This window comes from Dipodomys merriami, unplaced genomic scaffold (genome assembly GCF_024711535.1).
Source record: "Dipodomys merriami isolate MVZ:Mamm:240054 unplaced genomic scaffold, mDipMer1.0.p SCAF_3, whole genome shotgun sequence".
In the NCBI taxonomy this organism is placed as follows: Eukaryota; Metazoa; Chordata; class Mammalia; order Rodentia; family Heteromyidae; genus Dipodomys; species Dipodomys merriami.
In genome coordinates, this window is record NW_027204492.1 from 84,848,211 (window position 1) to 84,869,720 (window position 21,510).

The window sequence follows — 21,510 nt, forward strand, 5'->3', positions numbered from 1 at the left end:
ATGAGAAATGGAGTTCCTGTTTCTTGATCATGTCCTATTCCTCAGGTACTTGACAAATTTTCTCCTGTAGTCTTTACCAGTGGAAGAGTTATTATCCCTACGTTATGGATGAAGACACTTCAGCCCAAAGGTCAAAGGCCTTGTTCAGTGCTAATGGGGAAAGGGGAAATTTCTCATAGAATTCAACCCTCAGCTCCCTTCCCTGGACCTTTCTTTCCCCCATTTTCTTGTATCTGGTATCTAGCTCTGGCAGCCCACCCCTATTTTATCCCTTCGCTCCCATCTAGTTCCTGTTTATTGCAGCTGCACACAGCACTGGCACCCCAAACTCAGCCTACAGAAATAACTCCTCCAGTAGCCCAGGGCAGCCACAGCCACAGCAGGCTCTGTGGTCCTGGCTTCTAAGAAAGGCAGCAGTGGGGGGGGGGCTGTCTGTGTGTAGGACATGTGACTTGCTGGAAGTGCCCACTGGGGGAGTGTGTGGCCACAGAAGCCACATCCTTGTTTACATCAGTGATGGGGCTACCCCTTCCCGCCTTCAGACTCTCTACTCCTCCTTTCAGGTCTCTTCCCTCTCTAAGGGTTTGTCGGGCCCTGCCCATTTTCTTGAGTAGTTTAGGTCTCCTTATTGTACAGAACCCCTCAGAGAGGGCAGCACAGGTCTGGGAAGTAGACTGCCAGGCATGAAAGAGTTCTTCAGCTTTCCTGAGTGCCCTGAGACCTTCCTTGCCTGTGTATCCCAGAGAGATCTCATCAGAGCCATGGCCCTCTGGGGGAAACAAAGGGAAATTCCCTCATTGTGACAGCCAGTGAAAATCAGGCTTGCCTGATCTTAAAGCCCAATTTAGTTTATTTAAATTTTTTTCTTGTTATTATAGAGGTGATATACAGAGAGGTAACAGTTTCATAAGTCAGGTAATGAAGTGCATTTCTTTTTCTTTTTTTTGGGGGGGGGTCTGGTCGTGGGGCCTGAACTCTGGGCCTGGGCACTGTCCCTCAGCTCTTCAGCTCAAGGCTAGCACTTTACCACTTGAGCCACAGCGCCACTTCCCGCTTTTTTCTTTTTGCTTATGTGGTGCTGAGGAATCGAACCCAGGGCCTCAAGCATGCAAGGCAAACACTGTACCACTGAGCCACCTTCCCAGCCCTTCTTTTTCTTTTTTCTTTCTTTTTTTTTTTTTTTGTTGGTCATGGGGCCTGAACTCTGGGACCGGATACTGTCTCTCAGCTCTTCAGCTTAAGGCTAGCATTCTACCACTTGAGCCACAGTGCCACTTCCGGCTTTTTCTGCTTATGTGGTGCTGAGGAATCGAACCCAGGGCCTCATGCAGGCAAGGCAAGCACTCTACCACTGAGCCACCTTCCCAGCCCCTGAGGTGCATTTCTTTTTGGATAGTATCATCTCCTTCCTTCACTTTCTCCCAGTTTTTTCCTCTTGTCCCTACCCACAAGTTGTACATTTCATTTTCAACATAGTGTCCAGGGAGTGCCACTGCTGCATTTGCTCACACTTTGTCCCATAATTTCTGTGCCCCCCCTTTGCCCTCCCAAAGATAGATAAATGAACAAATAAGACAGAAAACAAAGACAGTACTTTAATTTCTTTCTTTTTTATTTATTTTTTTTTTGGGGGGGGGGTCCAGTCGTGGGGCTTGAACTCTGGGCCTGGGCACTGTTCTTCAGCTCAAGGCTAGTAGCGCTCTACCACTTGAGCCACAGCGCCACTTCCAGCTTTTATTCTTTTTGCTTATGTGGTGCTGAGGAATCGAACCCCAGGCATGCAAGGTAAGCAAGCACTCTACCACTGAGCCACCTTCCCAGCTCCAGTACTTTAATTTCTTAGAAGCATTCCCAGCTCTATCCCTAGCCTGTCTTACCAGCTCAGCATACTGATTTTCTTTGCTGTTTCAGGCCATGAGCCTGGGTGGGGGAGTGGGCTTTAAGTATGAACTGGTTCTCTTCCTCCAGTGGGAGCCTAGTTTGGTTGAGCAGAAATCTCTGCATACTTTTGATGAGTACGGTGATAGAAGTGCTCTGGGGAGTAGGGAACTGGAGGTGTAGCTGATATAGAGTGCTTGCCTCGCTTATGTGAGACCTTCGGTTTTGTCCCCAGCGCCAAATAAATACTAAGAATATGTGGTATTGGCTGGGAATGTGGCTTAGTGGTAGGGTTCTTGCCTAGCATGCATGAAACCCTGGGTTTGATTCCTCAGTACCACATAAACGGAAAAAGTCAGAAATGGCACTGTGTCTCAAGTCGTAGAGTGCTAACCTTGAGCAAAAGAAGCTCAGGGACAGTGCCCATGCCCTGAATTCAAGCCCCAGGACTGGCAAAAACAAAAAAGAATATGTGGTATTGAAGAAATAGTCACTGACATAGATGGAAAGCATGTCCTAAAGGATGAAAATGGTATGTTTGAGCGTCCTCAAGCAAGCAGAGGAAACCTGATTTTCCCTCTCCTTAATTTGACCAAATTCCATGATGCCTGAACCATTCAGTACACAGGCTAGGCTGTCCACCTTCCTATAGATTTATTTATTTATTTTTGTCAGCCCAGGGGCTTGAACTCAGGACCTGAGCGCTGTCTCGGAGCTCTTTTGCTCAAGGCTGGTGCTCTATCACTGGAGCCTGGTTTCCAACCTCTTCCCAAGATAGGATGAATTTAGGTGCGTGTATGTTTTATTTCTAACTAAACTGTGTATGTTCTCTGAAGGGAAGGACAGAGTTGGGTTTTTTTTGGGGGGGGTGGGGAATCTAAGACATGAGTTATCAGTGCCTGGCTGTCTCTTAGCTTTTCGCTCAAGGCTGGTGTTCTGCTACTTGAGCCAAGAGCTTCAGTTCTGGCTTTTGGGTGGTTAATTAAAGATGAATGTCTCACACAGCCAGGCCCTGGGGACTCACACCTGTAATCCTAACTACTCAGAAGTCTGATCTGAGGACTGTGGTTTGAAGCCAGCCTAAGCAGGAAAAGTCCAGGAAACACTTACCTTCAATTAAGCACCAAAAAAATGCTACAGGTGGAGCTGTGGCTCAAGTGGTAGAGCACTAGCTTTGAGCAAAAAAGCTCAGGGACAGCACCTGGGCCCTGAGTTCAAGCCCTAGAACTGGCACACACAAGTCTCATGGACTTTTCTACTCCAGCTAGTTTTGAACTATGATCCTCAGATCACTAAGATTACAGGTGCCTGCTGTTTGTGTTAGTCTTCTGCCCCCAGGCCCACTGCTAGTCACTTTATACCCATTATGTTATTGAATCCTCACTAGTGGTCTTCAGATCATTATCTCTCTTGCTTCTATTTTACAGATGAGACATCGAAGTCAGTCAATTGGCTCACTAGTATCTGGCAGAATTAGGCTTGAAAATTTCCTTTCATTTTTTTCCTTCCAGTATTGGGGTTTAAACTTAGGGTCTCAAACTTGCTTGATACATGCTCTACTGCTAAGCCATGCTTCCTCCAGCCTTTTTTGTTTGTTTGTTTGTTTGTTTTTGGGTCCAGTCGTGGGGCCTGAACTCTGGGCCTGGGCGCTGTCCCTCAGCTCTTCAGCTCAAGGCTAGCGCTCTACCACTTGAGCCACAGCACCTTTCTGGCTTTTTTTTCTGCTTATGTGGTGCTGAGGAATCGAACCCAGGGCTTCATGCATGCAAGGCAAGTACTCTACCACTGAGCCACCTTCCCAGCCCCCCTCCAGCCTTTTTTTGCACTGGATTCTTTTTGTCAGTTGTGGGGCTTGAACTCAGGGCCTGAGCACTATCCCTGAGCCTCTTTGTGCTAAGGTTAGTGCTCTACCACTTGAGCCACAGAGCCACTTCCAGTTTTTGAGTGGTTAATTGGAGATAAGCATCTAATGGGAACTTTTCTGCCCAAGCTGGCTTCAAACCATGATCCTCAGATCTCAGCATTTTGAATAACTAGGATTTACAAGCATGAGGCATCAGTGCCCGGCCTTGCACTCGTTATTTTGAGATAGTCTTCCTCTTTGTCCAGTACCTCGTGGGGACTACAATATGTATTTTGTGTGTGTGTGTGTGTGTGCGCGCGCGTGCGCATGTGCGCGCGCCAGTATTGGGGTTGAACTCAGGTGCTGAGTGCTGTCTTATAGCTTTTTTGCTCAAAGCCAGCACTATCCCATTTGAGCCACAGATCTACTTCCAGCTTTGCTTACAGGCTTTGCTACTGTCCTAGTTGACTTTACACTGCATTTCTCAGATTTTTTTTTTTTTTCCAGTCCTGGGTCTTGAACTGTCCCTGAACTTCTTTTGCTCAAGAATAACACTCTACCACAGCACCAATTCTGGCTTTTTCTGTTTATGTGGTACTGAGGAATCAAACACAGGGCCTCACAAAGCACTCTACCACTAAGCCACATTCCCAGCCCCGTTTCTCAGATCTTTTCTTCTGGTAGCTAGGATTACAGGTGTGAGCCACCAGTGCCCAGCACTATCTGTCTATTTTATGTTTCCCGTCATAGCTGGGATGACAGGTGCATGGTACCATGTTCAGCTCTTCCACTGAAATGGAATCTCCTGGATTTTTCTGCCTGGACTGAGCTGGAACCACAGTCCTCCTGATCTCAACCTCCCACATAACTGGCATGATAGGAGCATGCCACCATGCCCAGATATTGGTTGACAAGGGTCAAACTTTGGTTCCCTGGATCTCTACCTTGCAGGTAGCTAGGATTACTGGCACCAGGCTTCCTTCCTTCCTTCCTTCCTTCCTTCCTTCCTTCCGTCCGTCCGTCCGTCCGTGTGGTAGTAGAGATTTTGAGCCCCAGGATCTTACTCATTCCTTTTTTGGTGCAAGTACAAAAGGCCTTGTCCTCTCCCTTGGCTTTCTTGCTCATAGCTGGTACTCTACCACTTGAGCTAAGCCTCTAATCTATAATTTTACTGCTTAATTGGAGATTGAATCTTCCAGGCTTTTTAGCCCAGGCCAGCATCAGACTGAGATCCAGGTCTCAGCTTCCTGAGTATCTAGGATAAGAGGCACTGTTGCCTGGTTTTCAGTCTTTTTTTTTTTTTTCTTTTCTTTTTTTTTTATTGTGAAAACACTGTACAGAGGGGTTACAATTACATGGGCAAGATAATGAGTACATTTGTTATCAAGCATTGTAGCCTCCTCCTTTGTTTCCCCTTCCCATCCCTTCCCATCCTCCCCCCCCCACCTCCACCCAATCCTCCCCACTCCCCCCATCTTTTTTTAACTATAACAACTATACTGACTCCTTCGAGCTGAAGTGTAGAACCTTTTTTTTCTGCCAAGGATTATTATATATTTATAGCATCATTTGCAGGCCATATAAAATTATCAATACAGACCAGTGGCCTAGGACAGCTGATGAAAAGCATGCATGTCTGTCTCATCATGTCCCAAATGATTTTGAGGGCCTTATAAAGCCCCCTGGCCAGATGTTCCCCACCCCTGCTTTAGAGTAAGGAAAATTAAATCCCAGAGGTGATTCTTACAGACTGACTCTTTGTGACCTGGAGCAAGCCGCAGGCTCCTTCAGCTTCATGTTTCCTAAAGTGAAAATTAAAAGGGAATATAGTACCTTATATGGATGGTATACAAGGCCACTTATGGGACTTAGAATGTTTATCTGAGTTATACCCTAAACAAAGGTACCTGGAGAAATCTGTAGTTGTATCAATCAACCTGTAGTTGTATCACTCTCATCTGTACTCTCATTCTTCAAGATTATCCTTGCCTTCCTCTTTTGTTCATAAGCCTGTTACCACTACACAAGGGCAAGAACTCTCCAGACCATGGGGTAGGAAAGGGAATTTCCCCTCATCCCCAGCAGAACTCTTCTCTGGTGGCAGCTCTGACCCCAGCTTCTCCTTTCTTCTTCTCCCTCAGCTGACCAGGTATATGGTGACCAGGACATGCATGAAGTTGTGCGAAAGCACTGTATGGACTATTTGGTAAGAACCCTAGGAAGGACTTGGGACATTGAGGGTGGGAAGATCATTGCATTCAGACATAGATCTTCCAATCTATTTCACAGATGAAGAATGCAGACTACTTCTCCAACTATGTCACAGAAGACTTCACAACCTATATCAACCGGAAGAGGAAAAACAATTGCCATGGCAACCACATTGAGATGCAGGCCATGGCAGAGATGTACAACCGCCCTGTGGAGGTGTACCAATATAGCACAGGTACTTCTGTAGTGAGTAGGTGAGGGCCTAATGGTGCCTCATCTGAGACTGCCATATCTGGCTCCCTGTGGATGCTTCTTTTTTCTCTTTCTCTGCAGAACCTATCAACACATTCCACGGAATCCATCAAAATGAAGATGAACCCATCCGTGTCAGCTATCACCGGAATATTCATTATAATTCAGTGGTGAATCCTAATAAGGCCACCATTGGTGTAGGACTGGGACTCCCATCTTTCAAACCAGGGGTAAGTTTGTGCCTGTGCCCAAGGTGCATGATGGATATGGAGCCTTGATACTGCCTCTAGCCTGCAGAAATGTCCTATCTTCATTCTGGGTCCACCCTGAGGTCTCACCTGTGTATGAAATTAGAAAGTTATTACCAACATCTCTCAGGGTCATTCTGTGGTTTCTGTTTGCAATGCACTGGCTCTGTCATCTTTACTCCTGTTGTGGTCTGACATTTTAGGGTATAGAGGCCTGTTGAGAAAAACTAAGCCAAAGCTTAGTCTGAGTATCTTGACATCTACATGGATCTTTTCTCTATAGTAATTACAGCCTACTGGGGTCACAGAACTTGAACCTTAATATAGGCCACCTGCTTACCAGATACGGATTCTTCGGGTTGTACAAACCCTCTAGGCAGCCTGACTGGTACAGAAAGCACTTCACACCAGGCCTAGTTGATGTTAGTAGGGAGTAGTAAGTTTGTGCTCATGGTTCTCTCCTGTAATCCTAGCTACTCAGGAGGCTTAGATCTGAGTACTGAAGTTCAAAGCCAGCCAGAGCAGGAAAGTCTAGATTTTTTTTTTTTGGGGGGGGGGGGGAGGGGGCTGGTCCTGGTCCTTGAACTCAGAGCCTGGGTGCTGGTCCCTGAGCTTCTTTGTGCTCAAGGCTAGTGCTCTACCACTTTAGCCACAATGCCATTTCTGACTTTTTCTGAGTAGTTTATTGGAGATGAGTTTCATGGAGGGGCTAGGAATGTGGCTTAGTGGTAGAGTGCTTGCCAAGCATGTATGAAGCTCCGGGTTCGACTCCTCAGTACCATATAAACAGAAAAAGACTACCACTGTACCATGGAGCCACTTTCACAGCCCCTCTTTGATTTTTTTTCCCCTGGGTCAGCATGGTCCTCTTATCCTTGCTTCTCAACCATACGTGGGATTATGACCTACTACGTTCAGTTTGTTTGTATCTCAAACATAACCGTGATACTCCTCCTAAGTTATAAGCTGGGGTTAATTCTTTCTTTAAAATATGAATATTTGGGGCTGGGAAGGTGGCTCAGTGGTAGAGTGCTTGCCTTGCATGCATGAGGCCCTGGGTTCCATTCCTTAGTACCACATAAGCAGAAAAAGCTGGAAGTGGTGCTGTAGCTCAAGTGGTAGGTCCCACAGCCAGCAAAAAAAATAAAAAATAAATAAAAAAAAAAGAATATTTGAAAGTTTGTCTAATAAGTAGATTTGTTTAGAAGTTTCTTAGATATATAGAATAACTGGAAGGGCATCCAGTTTTCATCTAGTCCACCTCCTGCACATTTTCATCTCTAATGATTCTAGTGCATTTTTTTTTTTTACAATTTGTGATGCAATATATATTTAGGGGGGCGGGGGTTGGTCATGGGGCTTGAACTCAACTTGGGCGCTAGCTGTCCCTGAGCTTTTTTACTCAAGGCTGGTGCTCTACCACTTTGAGCCACAGTGCCACTTCTGGTTTTCTGGTGATTAATTGGAGATAAAAGTCTCTTGGGCTTTCCTGTTCGGGATGGCTAAAAAAATCAGATCACAGCCTCCTGAGTAGCTAGGATTACTGGTTTAAGCCAATGGAGCTCAGTAACTTTTTTTTTTTTAAGTGTGGGTCCTGGGGCTTGAGCTCAGGGTCCTGGCACTGTACCTAAACTTTTGTGCTTGAGACTAGTGCTCTACCACTTGAGGCACATCTCCACTTCAGGCTTTTTGGTGGTTGATTGGAAATAAGTGTCGCATGGACTTTCCTGCCCCAGACTGGTTTCTAACTTCGTGTTTTTTGGTCGGTCGTGGGGGACTTGAACTCTGGGCCTGGGCCCTATCTATCCCTCCCTGTGCTCTTTAGCTCAAGGAGAGCGCTTTACTGCTTGAGACTTTCCTGCCCCAGACTGGCTTCTAACTACTTTTTTTTTGCGGGGGGGCGGTGGGGGGGGGCTTGAACTCTGGGCCGGGGGCCCTGTCCCAGCACCACTTCAGATTTTCTGGTAGTTAATTGGAGATAAGAGTCTCACAGACTTTCCTGTAGTCAATTGGAGATAAGAGTCTCACACTTTGCTGCCAGGCTGGTTTAGAGCCGATCCTCAGATTTCAGCCTCCAGAGTAGCTAGGATTATGGGGGTAGGCCATAGCCCCTGGCTTGACCTTGATAGTGTTAAGAATACTGGTTAAGGGCTGGGAAGGTGGCTCAGTGGTAGAGTGCCTGCCTTGAATGCTTGAGGCCCTGGCTTCGATTCTTCAGCACCACATAAGCAGAAAAACGCAGAAGTGGCGCTGTATGGCTTGAGTGGTAGAGCACTAGCCTTGAGTTGAAGAGCTGAGGGATAGCCCCAAGCCCAGAGGCCCCACAACCAAGAAAAAAAAAAAAGAATACTGGTCAAATGTAAAAAACTTCTTTTTAGAATTAATCAGATGTTCACATTAGACTTTAGATGTGGGTTTGGGGAGGTAGATCACAAGTAAAATGTCCTTAAATTATAACTGGAATATATTAGAAATGTGATTATGATTATTGATGTGTTTTCTTTGATTACATTACAGAAGTAGTGTCCATTAGATTTCTTCTGCTGTGAAGTTTTTTCTTACCTTCTTCTTTTTTTTTTTTTTGGTTGGTCATGGGGCTTGAACTCTAGGCCTGGGTACTGTCCCTGAGCTCCTCAGCTCAAGTAGCTGTACCACTTGAGCCACAGCTCCACTTCCAGGTTTTTGGTGATTAATTGGAGATAGTCAGCCCAGGGCTGACTAGGAACTCTGATCCTCAGATCCCAGCCTCCTGAGTAGCTAGGATTATAGATGTGAGCCACCAGAGCCCTGGCCACACTTTTATTTTGCTGATCAGATTATGCCAGCCTTTGTTTTTAATTGCCATGCATACATGCCCAGAGTGTTAATGTGTGTGTATTTCTTGGGATCTAATGCAGGGCCTCATACATGCCAGGCAAGCACTCTGCCATTGAGTGCTACATTCCCTAATTCTTGTTTCAATTTTTTTTTATTGGTGCCACGACTGGGGCTCAAGGCTTGTGCTCTGTCCCTGAGCTCTGTCCCTTTTGTTCAATGCTGGTGCTTTAATGCTTGGGCCACACCTCAACTTTCAACCTTCTGGTGGTTAATTGGAGAGAAGAGTCTCAGTGACTTTCCTGAGATTCTTAGTTCTCAGCCTCCTGAGTAGCTAGGATTAATGGCATGAACCACTAGCCCCCAGTCTCATTCCAACATTTTTTGTGTGCAGTTCCTGGGGCTTGAACTCTGGGCAATGTGTCTGGGCTTTTATCCTCAAGGCTAGTGTTCTACCACTGGAGCCACAACTCTTTTTCCAGCTTGGTGGAAGTTAATTGGAGATGAGGGTCTCCTGAACTTTACTACCCTGGCTGGCTTCTTGGCCCATGATCCTTAGATCTCAGCCCCAGCCCAACTTGTTTTTCCCCAGGGGAGAGCGTGAACATTGTCCCAACATTTTGTTTTTGTTTTGTTTTTTGCCAGTCGTGGGGCCTGAACTCTGGGCCTGGGCGCTGTCCTTCAGCTCTTCAGCTCAAGGCTAGAGCTCTACCACTTGAGCCACAGCACCACTTCCAGCTTTTTCTGCTTATGTGGTGCTGAGGAATCGAACCCAGGGCCTCATACATGCAAGGCAAGCACTCTACCACTGGGCCACCTTCCCAGCCCCTGTCCCAACATTTTTTTTTTTTGCCAGTCATGGACCTGAACTCTGGGCTAGGCGCTGTCCCTCAGCTCTTCAGCTCAAGGCGAGCGCTCTACTGCTTGAGCCACAGCGCCACTTCTGGCTTTTTCTGTTTATGTGGTGCTGAGGAATGGAACCCAGGGCCTCAGGCATGCGCAAGGCAAGCACTCTATACCACTGAGCCACCTTCCCAGCCCTGTCCCAACATTTTTAATAAAGCATTTCCTTTTTGGTCTCACAAAATGTTTCCAGGTTCATCAGTTTTTAGTCTTACAAAGTGTTTCCACGTTCATCTCTGGTAATTTCTCTTTTAGTCCTAGAATTAGCCATTGTCTACCATAAAGTTTTATTTCACAATGTTATTAGAAACCAAGAGTTAAGTGCTGAGTATGCTTTGCCACTAGATTGTACTTGCTTCTCGGTCCTCTTAACTCACAGAGCAAGGAACAACATGTGTGTATACACACTATCTCTGTATTCACATATTTATCAATATTTATAAATTAGATCTGAATCTGCATTAAACTAAGCATGAAGCTGGGTGCTGGTGTCTCATGCCTATAATTCTGGCTACTCAAAAGATTGAGATCTAAGGATTATGGTTTGAAGCTGGTGCAGGAAAGTCCATGAGAATCTTCACTCTAATAATCTACCAAAAGCTGGGAGTGGAGCTAGCTGTCCCTCAAATGGTAGAGTGCCAGCCTTGAGTACAAAAACTCAGACAGTGCCCAGGTCCTGAATTCAGGCCCCAAGATGGGTGAAAAAAAAAAAAGCAAAAGCGAAATTTGAGTTGTTACACTTATCTACAACTCTATTCCATTTACTATTACTTGCAAGCATTATTCTAGTCTTTTCTCCTTGTGAGTTAATTCCCATTCCAAAGATGGGAAACCTTTTCCACCCAGCACCCACCATTTACATAACTATTATGTGCATATACATAAGTAAGTTGGTTCTACTCATTAACTTGGTACCCCCTGGAGTACCAAGTGCTAGGCTCTGCTCCTTTTGTCTTTAGTGTTACAAATTCCATTCACTTGCAAAATGCCTTAGGTTACCAACTCCCTGCAGGTCCTTGCATACATTTGTAATTTAGATTCTTTTGTCTCTGTCTGCATTGTGTTCTAAAATCCCCTCCAGCTTTTAAATAGTCTTTTTTTTTAAATCTGTGTGCCTTGTGGATTAGTCTTTGTTTTGTAAATTTCAACATGTTTTGACTTATACTAACTACCTACCTTTGCTGGAACATTCCATTTACTTTCGGTATCTTTAAAGTTCCCTGTGCTGCATACATTCAGCTATCCAAAATCACTAGTGTATTGACTCTGGTTTGCCTGTTGTAGAATGTCATATAGTTGGATTCATACAAACAAACTACTGTTTTGAGATAGCTTGTATGCATTAAGAACCCTCCAATTAATTTTTTTTTTGGTGCTGGTGCTTGAACTTGGGCCTGAACTCAGGGTGTCCCATACTTTGACGTGGCTTTCCTGCTTTAATCTGGTGGTTTACCACTTGCCATATTTCCAGTCTGGCATTTTGTTGGCTAACTGGAGACAGAGTCTTTCAGACTTTACTGCAGGGACTGGCATTGAACCACAGTACTCCTGAGTAGCTAGAATTGTAGTCATAGCCCACCAGCACCAGGCTTGCTTTAGTTTTTGGTGATTATGAATAAAGCGTATATAAGCTACTGTCTACAGATTTTTATGTGGACATAAGGTTTTAGATTATTACTGGGTCACATAAAACTATGCTTTGATTTGTAAGAAACTGTTAACCTATCTTCCAAGGTTTTGTTTTGTATTCCACTCCCTATCATAACAAAGTAAGTTCCTAAATTCCTAAGTTTAGGATGAGCTTAGGAGGTTGACTGACTGCATAGCTCAAACTCCCTACCTACCAAAACGAAAACTTGTTCTAAATCTTTTGTGGCAATTAATCTTGCCATCAGTTATTTTGAATTTTTAGCCATTCTCTTTAGGTGTTTGTATCATAAAATCTTTTTTTTTTGTTTTTTTTACTTGCCTAAGGACAGTGTTTAGCTGTTTTTGTTTTGGTCTGTTATGGGGCTTGAACTCTGGCCTGCGTGCTGTCCCTCAGCTCTTCAGCTCTACCACTTGAGCTACAGTGCTACTTCCGGTTTTCTGAGTGTTTATTGGAGATAAGAGTTTCACGGACTTTCCTACCCTGGCTGGCTTTGAACCTCGATCCTCAGATCTCAGCCTCTTGAGTACCTAGGATTACAGGCGTGAGCTACCGGCCAGGCTAGTGTTTAGCTTTTTAAAAAGTGATTTATCACTGAGCTATATCCCCAGACCAAGCATTTTTACTTGCCTGTTTACCATCTGTTTATCTTTTTTTCTTGAATTCTGTTTAGATTGCTTGCCTATTTTTAGTTTTTAAGTTCGTTTTTTTTTTGTTTTTATTTTTGTTTTTGCAGTGTTTGGACTGAACCCACAGCCTCCTATTTGTGTTTTATCCCTGCCTACACCCTTAGTCCATTATCTATTTTAAAATTGGCTTGTTCTAAAACAGATTTATACATACTCCCTGTCATTTCACAGTAGACAATTAATTACATTTTATACCGTACTTAGCTCACATGCATTTGTGAGTGGAATGTGTATGCCAGTGTTAACTGATGGACTTAAGTGTGGCTCAAGTGATAGAGGCATTGCTCTGGGATCATGTCCCACTACTGGTAATTTATTTATTCTTTATCAGTCTGGGGCTTGAACTCAGGGAACCTGGGCATTGATTGTCCTTGAGCTTTTTTTCCTTAAGCTAGGGCTCTACCCCTTGAGCCATAGTTCCTCTCCCTTTGTTTTTTGTAGTTAATTAGAAATAAGTCTACGGGAGTTTCCTGCCCAGGCTGACTTTGAACCCTTATTCTCAGATCTCAGCCTCCTGAGTAGCTATGATTTATAGACCTGGGTGTCCATCTTTTTTCTTTTTTAATGTTAATGGGTGTGATGGTAAATGCCTTTAATCTCAGCACTTCGGAAGGTGAGGCCCAAGAATGGTGAGCTCAAGGACATCCTGACCCAGGAGCTTGTCACAAAATAACAATGTTAACTAAAGCTTCACAAAGCCATATTTACTCCCCGGGACATATTTTACGTATTTTTTCTGCTACTTCCACATTTGAAAATGCTTTTGTGTCTCACATCATAACACATTATACTCATGCAATGCCCTAGAACTCATAGCATCTATATCATACCAGTACTGGTCCTTCATCTCCCAGAGCCTCACCTAATCCCTACTCCCTTCACCCTGTGTTTACCAACCTCTGTTCTCTGCTCCATCTGAGTATTTGTAAAGAAGGTGCCAACATTGTGAAACTGAGTCATCACTAGGTGAGGCTTCTTTTGAGGACTAGTTTAGAAGGCACCTGCTGCCCTAGACTTAGTGCCTCCTCTGAGACATCTTGAGGTTGGGTTAGGGCTTCTGAGTATGCGTATCAGTTTGGAATGAGTGGGCTCATAACTCAAGCCTGTTTTCCCCCAGTCCCTGACCCAAGGTTTTCTTTGTGGGAGTACCAGCTTTTTTTCTTCTGGAGCCTGTGGGACTATATTTTTGTAACCATTACTTTAGATGAGTCCAAATTGGACAAATAACTGCATAGAATGGCTACAAATGTAGTTCTTCATCAGGATTAGAAGGTCACCCCAACATTCCTGTTTCTCTCCCCCTTGCAGTTTGCCGAGCAGTCCTTAATGAAGAATGCCATAAAAACATCAGAGGAATCATGGATTGAACAACAGATGTTAGAAGACAAGAAACGAGCCACAGACTGGGAGGCCACAAATGAGGCCATTGAGGAACAAGTGGCTCGAGAATCCTATTTACAGTGGCTGAGGGATCAGGAGAAACAGGCCCGCCAGGTCCGAGGCACCAGCCAGGTGGGTCATGAATGGGCCAGGCAAAGAACCCTTTATTTACTTCATATGTTTTGCCTCAAATGAATAGAGCAAAATGAAGTGGCTTTGACATCAGGGAAGGAAGGAAGCTCCCAGCCACATCTGTAACTCATCTTGGCCCTAGTCTTGGCATTATGCCTTAGAACTCTCAACACTTGTGCAGAAGTAGTGAGGGAGAACAACCTCACTGGTGACACAAGGGAGCCATGCTAGCTATAGATAAAGCTTTGTTCAATAACCTTGCATGCATGCCAAGCTCTGTACTGAGGATGTAAACTCAGTGTCAGACTGCTCTGTTCTCAATGATGCTACTTGTTGAGAGAAAGACTTGCCAGGTGCTAGTGGCTCATGCCTGTAATCTTAGCTACTCAGGAGGCTGAGATCTGAGGATCGCAGTTCAAAGCCAGCCTTGACAGGAAAGTCTGTGAGACTCCTCTCCAATTAACCACCAGAAAACTGGAAATGGAGTTGTAGTTCTAAGTGATAGAGCACTGACCTTGAGCAAAAAAGCTTAGGGACAGTGCCTAAGCCCCACAACTGAAAAAAATAGAGAACCGGACACTGGTGGTCATGCCTGTAATCCTAGCTACTCAGAGGCTGAGATCTCAGGATCACCATTCAAAGCCAGGCTGGGCAGGAAAGTCTGTGAGACTCTTATCTCCAATCAACCACCAGAAAACTGGAAGTGGCGCTGTGGCTCAAGTGGTAGAGCGCTCGCATTGAGCTAAAGAGTGCAGGGACAGCACCCAGGCCCAGAGTTCAAGCCCCAAGACTGACAGAGACAGACAGACAGACAGACAGACACAGTGTGCTCAGTGCGTCCTGTGACCCCATTTGTAAGAGGTAGGGGCTCCCATCATTCTTCACAGATTGCCTTCTAAGGGCTGAAGAGAGAGGTAAGCAGGCAGGCATCTCAGGAAACAAGAAGCATGAAGTGATTGTGTATATTTATAAGAGCTGATAATTTGTTTTAACAAATACCTTGCAGGCCTGTGCCAAGTGGCTCTATTCTTAGGCTATTGAGATACATTGGTGAGCCCAGCAGGCCATGTTTTGTCCTTGTGATGCTCACATCCTTGCAGAGTGTAACAAAATAATAATGATGAATAAATTAGTTGAGAATGTGATGGATGAAAAATGAAGAGCCTTAAGTATAGGGGATGAGTAGGACTGAGTGGAGATAGACAAGAGTTCATAGGACTAAATAGTGTGATTAGGACAGACCTTAGAGCAGGTGAGACTTGAGCAAAAGCTTGCAGTAGCAGGGAGCACACATTAGCTACACACAAAGACCAGGAAGTCAGAGGGCTGGGCTAGTAGATCTGCTGTAACTTAGGTATAGCCTAAAGCAAGGCCAGTATGTCTAAATAGAAGTAGTATTTACTGGATACAGGCAGGGAGGTGGGGTGGTCAGGTTGGGTAGGGAGTTGTGGCCTGTGGAGAGGATTTTTTTTTTCTCGGAGTGAGGCAGAAACAATGGGATTTTGAGTTAGGATGTATGTATGCTGATCCTAGGGCTTGACCTCAGGGCCTAGGTACTGTCCCTGAGCTCCACTTTGATTTTTTTTTCTACCACTTTGAGCCACAGCTCCACTTCTGGCTTTTGGGGTAATTAGTGGAATGAGTCTCAGACTTTCCTGCCCAGGCTGGCTTTAAATCATGATCCTCAGATCTCAGCCTCCTGAGTTCTTTAGGATTGCAGACATGAGCCACAGGCACCTGCATTTGAGTTAAGATTTAATAAGATTCCTCCTAACTGGTGAATGTAGAGGTCCCCTACATCCACTCTCCTGCAAGGGATCAACCAGGAGGAGGTTACAAGAGTAGTTCTGGTGAATGGTGAAGGTGCTGGCAGTGGCAGAGCTGTGGTGGTGAGAAGGGGTTGGGTTGGCTTCAGATCTGTTGAAGGTAGAGGGAATAGGATTGATTGTCAGTTGGCTGCAAGGGTTTGAGAGACAGGTATTAAGAAACTCAACCTGGGGCCGGGCGCTGGTGGCTCACGCCTGTAATCCTAGCTACTCAGGAGGCTGAGATCTGAGGATCGCGGTTCAAAGCCAGCCCGGGCAGGAGAGACTGTGAGACTCCTATCTCCAATAAACCACCAGAAAACCGGAAGTGGCGCTGTAGCTCAAGTGGTAGAGCGCTCGCCTTGAGCTGAAGAGCTGAGGGACAGCGCCCAGGCCCAGAGTTCAAGCCCCACGGCCGACAAAAAAAAAAAAAAAAGAAAAAGAAACTCAACCTGGGGTTGGAGATACAGCTCAGTTGGCAGAGCAAGCACTAGCCAATCAGTGAGTCAAGTACCAAGTTCGAATTCTGGTCTCAGACCAAAAAAATGCCCAGCCTTTGTCCTGTGAGAGAGAGCTTGTGTTTCAGTGAATGGGAATGACAAGGACATACAATGGAGCTGTTTCCTCACTAGTGTCTTAAGAAAGTAGTTGTTTTGAGGGCTGGAGCACAATAGCACTGTTGGCTTGTGTTGGTCCTTATGGATTTTTCCTTCCCAACTGCAGACTCGGAAAGCCAGCGCCACATGCAGTTCAGCCACAGCAGCAGCTGCCAGTGGCCTTGAGGAGTGGACAAGCCGATCTCCACGGCAGCGGAGTTCAGCCTCATCACCCGAGCACCCTGAGCTGCATGCTGAGCTGGGCATCAAGCCCCCTTCCCCAGGCACTGTCTTAGCTCTTGCCAAACCTCCTTCACCCTGCGCACCAGGTCAGTGACTTGTTTGCAGGCTGAGAGCTGGTGGTAGGCTTGGGGCCTGGGCTCTACCTCTGACTATTCATCTGCCTCAGGTACAAGCAGTCAGTTCTCCGCAGGAGCCGATCGAGCCACCTCTCCTCTTGTGTCTCTCTATCCCGCTCTGGAGTGCCGGGCCCTTATTCAGCAGATGTCCCCCTCTGCCTTTGGTAAGTCACCTCTGGGATGGGCCACCTGGTAGTTTGGGAAACTGGAAAAAGTGGTGAGTCCTGAGAATAGGATTTTAGAACCTCTGGCTGTCTCCCCCAAAAGTTTAGAGCACCAGGGAGGTTTTTCAGGTCCAAGGGGTTTTCCCCACAAGGGATTTCTAGTGGGGCTGAGGCCTGTGAGAGAAAAAGGAGTAACAGGGGCCTGGGTGGGATTTCTGGGTGGGAATTGGCCCAAGGGTGGGGGAAGTTGGCTCAGGGTGTCCTGTCATCCTTGTCTGCTTCTTTATTTCTGCCCAGCAGGTCTGAACGACTGGGATGATGATGAGATCCTAGCATCTGTGCTGGCAGTGTCTCAGCAGGAATATCTAGACAGTATGAAGAAAAATAAAGTGCACAGAGACCCACCCCCAGACAAGAGTTGATGGAGACACAGGAATTGGACACCATCTCCTAAACCCCGATTCTTGGGCCTCTGGTGCCACCCCACATTCTTTGGCTTTCTTTTACCTCTCTCTCTTTTCCCTCCTCCACTTTCCCTATGGCTGGCCCACCCTGCACTCCATCTCACTCCTGCCTCCATCATTTGTCTCCACCAGCTGTTGTGCCCTTTGCCCCCTGCACAGCACCATCCCTGCATCCCACAGGGCACTCTGGCAGGGGTGCAGAAGGTAGGCAAGAGGCACACAAATAGACCACCTGACAGCCAGGCAGCCCCAGGAAAGAGTCTCCTGCTTGCTCTTCCTTCTGAGATCAAACAATCTTGTCACCACTTCCCCCTACAAAGATGCCGGCGAGGTGGGAGGACGGAGTGGGAAATTTCCCTTTCAAATACCCCAACAATGTCTGAGCCTTCAATGTCTAATTTCTTTATTAAAAACATACTTTTATCTTACAAACCTCAACCAATCCAAATTGATGTAGACAACAGCATTAATTCTGTGAAGGTGGCATCACTGGTTTGGGGGCAGGCAGGCTGGCCATGGGGCATGGAAGGTGCAAAAGATGTGGGTTGCCACTGTTTCCTGGTCTCCAGCTCCCTGTAGGTGGGCTGAGGGCTTAGGGTGTGAGCCAGAGTAGGGACAGGGGTGGCAGGTGTCTAACTGGCTTTGGACAGTGAGACCCTGACCTTGCTGCATTCCTTTTGCTTCCACCACCGCGTTGTCTCTCTGGAATCTTGAGGTGGAGGGCCTCTTTGGGGATTATGGCCGCCACCCAAGATTTGAGTGAAGGGAGTGGGAGCAGCCTTGGCAGATGGGGCACCCGTGCCCTGCAGGTGTTGACAAGATCTACCATCTGTAATGTCCTTGGCACAATAAAACCAAATGTCAGTTTCCCTGAGCTGCTCTGTTCTGTGTGGGGCATGGTGGGTGGTGGGTTTCTGGGAAGAGTTGATGACAATAAGCCTTGGCTTGACCTCAGATTCACATGTCTGTGGGGCTGTCTGAAAGTTCATGTTTATTTGGTGCATGTATGTAAGTGTGTGTGTGTGTGTGTGTGTGTGTGTGTGTGAGAGAGAGAGAGAGAGAGAGAGAGAGAATTACCATACCAGGGCTTTAACAAGGCCAGGAATCTTGCTTCAGTTTTTTGCTCAAGGTTGGCCTTCTATCACTTGACCCACACCTCCACACTTAATTGGAGACAAGAATGAGTAGGAAGGGCTGGCTTCAAACCTGACCTTAAGATCTCTGCCTCTTGAGTAGCTAGGATTGATTACATACAGTCACCTACCCAGCTGCAAGCATGCCCCTTGCCCCCCCCACCCCCCCTCTGCCTGCCTGCCTGTCCCTCCGTCCATGTGTATGTGTCTGTCTCTCTGTCTCTCTCCTCCCCCTTCCTCCTCCCCCCCCCCCCCCCGGGGCCTGGGCATCATCCCTGAGCTCTTCAGCTTAAGGCAAGTGCTCTACCACTCCACTCTACCAGCTCCACTCCCAGTTTTCTGGTGGTTAATTGGAGATAAAGAGTTTCACATACTTTTCCCGCCTGGGCTGGCGATCCTCAGATCTCAGCCTTCTGAGTAGCTAGGATTACAGGCATGAGCTATTGGTGCCCTGATTCCTGCTCATTATTAAACTTTCTTCTGGTCAGGAGTGGTAGGTTGTATTTATAGTCCTAACTACTCTTGAGACTCAAGCCAGAGTATATTTTTTTAGAGCCCATTACTTCCAGACTAGACTGGGACACAGGGGTAGACTCTCTTTGATTTTTCTTGTTTTCAAAATGCTCTTCATTCAGGGACTAATTTTTTTTTTTTAATCTCCTTTGTCTTAACAGCACCCTTCCACACACACATCTGGGATTGTGGAGTGCAGAGACTGAATTTCTCGTCTGAATTCCAATTACTACTCACTTGCACACCCCTCTTGTCTCTCACTACCTATGTTTGCTCTTTCTTATGATAATCTGATGAGGAAATGCTTTGGAAATGCCCCACGGACACTTCATTAGCAGCCTGAATTTAGAGAGTGACCAGAGGAGGCTCTGGGGCTTTTGTAGAAGCTGAAGAATGAAATAGTTGAATCTTTTGTTGTTGTTTACCAGTCTTCTTGACACTTTGTCCCTGCCCCTCTTAAAGATAAAGCCCAGGTGGTGAGGGCTGGTTGAACCCCACATTTTCTCAAAACACCTTTTTTCCCCTGCCTGGCTGACGGGGCCCCTAAGGACCCCAAGAATGTTTGTCACTGCATGTGAGAGCATGACTTGTTGAATGGCTGGCTGCAGGCTACCTGGATGGAATACAATGGTCAAACATGAATGTTCCAAGAGTTGATTTGAAACCTACTTCTATGGTTTTCTAGTTATCTGGCCTTGGGTATTCTTTGAGTCTCACCTTCCCTTCTGCAGCTACTGGAGTAATTAGTGTTTATTAACCTCATGTTCTCAGTGATTGTGAGCTTTGACAGACTATATGATCAACATAATGTATCATTTGTTTTCTGCCTCCCTCTTGGTACTTTGTCCATATTTCCTTGGGCATCTACCTGCAATTTGCCCTTGTCTCCAGCCATCAACCTCATTTGTCTTTTGAGACCTTAGAGGGTCACCTGAGAAGCCAGGTAACCCCCATTCACATTCTTTTTTTTTTTTTTTTGTCGGTTGTGGGGCCTGAACTCGGCCTGTGAGCTGTCCCTCAGGTCTTCAGCCCAAGGTCAGCACTTTACCACTTGAGCCACAGCGCCACTTCCGGTTTTTTCTGTTTATGTGGTGCTGAGGAATCAAACCCAGGGCCTCATGCATGCAAAGCAAGCACTCTACCACTGAGCCACCTTCCCAGCCCCTCACATTATCACTTGTATCTACAAATATCTGTACAGCAAATAAACGTCCTTGGCAGGGCTATGGTACTCAACTTCGTGTGTGCCTAAGCTCTATTGCCCCCCCCCCACCTCCCACTAAAGCCTGACAGGCTTATAGAGGCCTTGTAGTACTGTTGCATGAACAAGGAGAGTACAAGTGTGTGTTCACTTTTTGAATATTGTCCCTATGTGTGACTTTGGTGAGTCCAAGTTTTTCTATGCATCTTACAGTGTCTGCCTAGTCCCTTGTGTGTGTGTATCTGATGAGGGCTTGTTTCCAGGTATGTCAGATGGTGACTGAGTGTAGGACTCAACAGTTTGTGTCTCTATCAGAGATGAGTGCTTGTCTGCATGGGACTGTGACAATGCATCTGTGGTTTCTATCTGATGGGAATAGATGTCCATTTGTATTCGAGGTGCCTATTTCTGGATAGTTTTGGTGACCAGGCTGCATGTCTGATAGTGTTTGTGCCTTAGTCTATCAGTGTGTTTTTGTGACACTGCAATTCTATAGTTCTTTCACATCACTACATGCCTGCTTTTGGAGCACTGCATATGTTTCTACAGCATCTGTGTATCTTCTCATGACAGACTCTAGGTCTGTATTTTTGGGACAGTACAAGTCTCTGTGACAGTGCCATGCCTGGTGGTGCCAGTATGTTTATAATGAGTTTGTCAGTGTGTGGCTGGACATTTATGTACTGTCATATGGCAGTGTAGGTCCATGTGTGTCTTGGAAGTGTCTGTGTGCAGCATTGTATCTCCCAGTCCTGGGGCATTACTTTTTTTTCTGTATGTGTCTGGGTGTTGGTGTCTTAGGGCATTTCTGTGTCTGTTGGTTGCATGTGTCTTTAAGGCTGAGGCCTTCTCTGGCCATTTCTCATGCAATTGTGCCTAGGCTATTCCACCACTTCTTTAGAAGCCTCTACCAGGGCACACTACTCTTTTTTTTTTTTTTTGTCAGTTGTGGTGCCTGAACTCTGGGCCTGGGCACTGTCCCTCAGCTCTTCAGCTCAAGGCAAGAGTTCTACCACTTTAGCCATAGCACCACTTCCGGCTTTTTCTGCTTATGTGGTGCTGAGGAATCGAACCCAGGGCCTCATGCATGCAAGGCAAGCACTCTACCACTGAGCCACCTTCCCAACCCATACACCACACTACTCTTGCTCTGAAACAGCCCCCACAAAAACCGACCTGATAGGTTAAAGATTCCACACCCACTGAATGAGCCCAGGGCTGAGTCTCACCAGGTCTGTGTTAAAGGCTACAAAATGCCCTATAGACTGCTGCGTAGG

At 46.1% G+C, this 21,510-nt stretch overlaps 1 protein-coding gene across 4 annotated transcripts in view; it reads left to right on the plus strand.

The window, feature by feature from the left end:
* The window catches only part of Otud5 (OTU deubiquitinase 5), a 42,065-nt gene extending 23,811 nt beyond the window's left edge, over positions 1 to 18,254 (plus strand). For 3 of the 4 annotated variants that reach the window (XM_070040492.1, XM_070040491.1, XM_070040494.1), the window contains 7 exons: positions 5,863 to 5,927; positions 6,011 to 6,167; positions 6,266 to 6,414; positions 13,795 to 13,998; positions 16,527 to 16,728; positions 16,809 to 16,922; positions 17,220 to 18,254. In XM_070040492.1, coding sequence (XP_069896593.1) covers positions 5,863 to 5,927; positions 6,011 to 6,167; positions 6,266 to 6,414; positions 13,795 to 13,998; positions 16,527 to 16,728; positions 16,809 to 16,922; positions 17,220 to 17,344 — 1,016 coding nt within the window. In that variant the 3' untranslated portion in view covers positions 17,345 to 18,254. The remainder of the gene's footprint in view (positions 1 to 5,862; positions 5,928 to 6,010; positions 6,168 to 6,265; positions 6,415 to 13,794; positions 13,999 to 16,526; positions 16,729 to 16,808; positions 16,923 to 17,219) is intronic. The other variant, XM_070040493.1, reaches the window with a different exon arrangement.
* Positions 18,255 to 21,510: the final 3,256 nt, after the last annotated feature.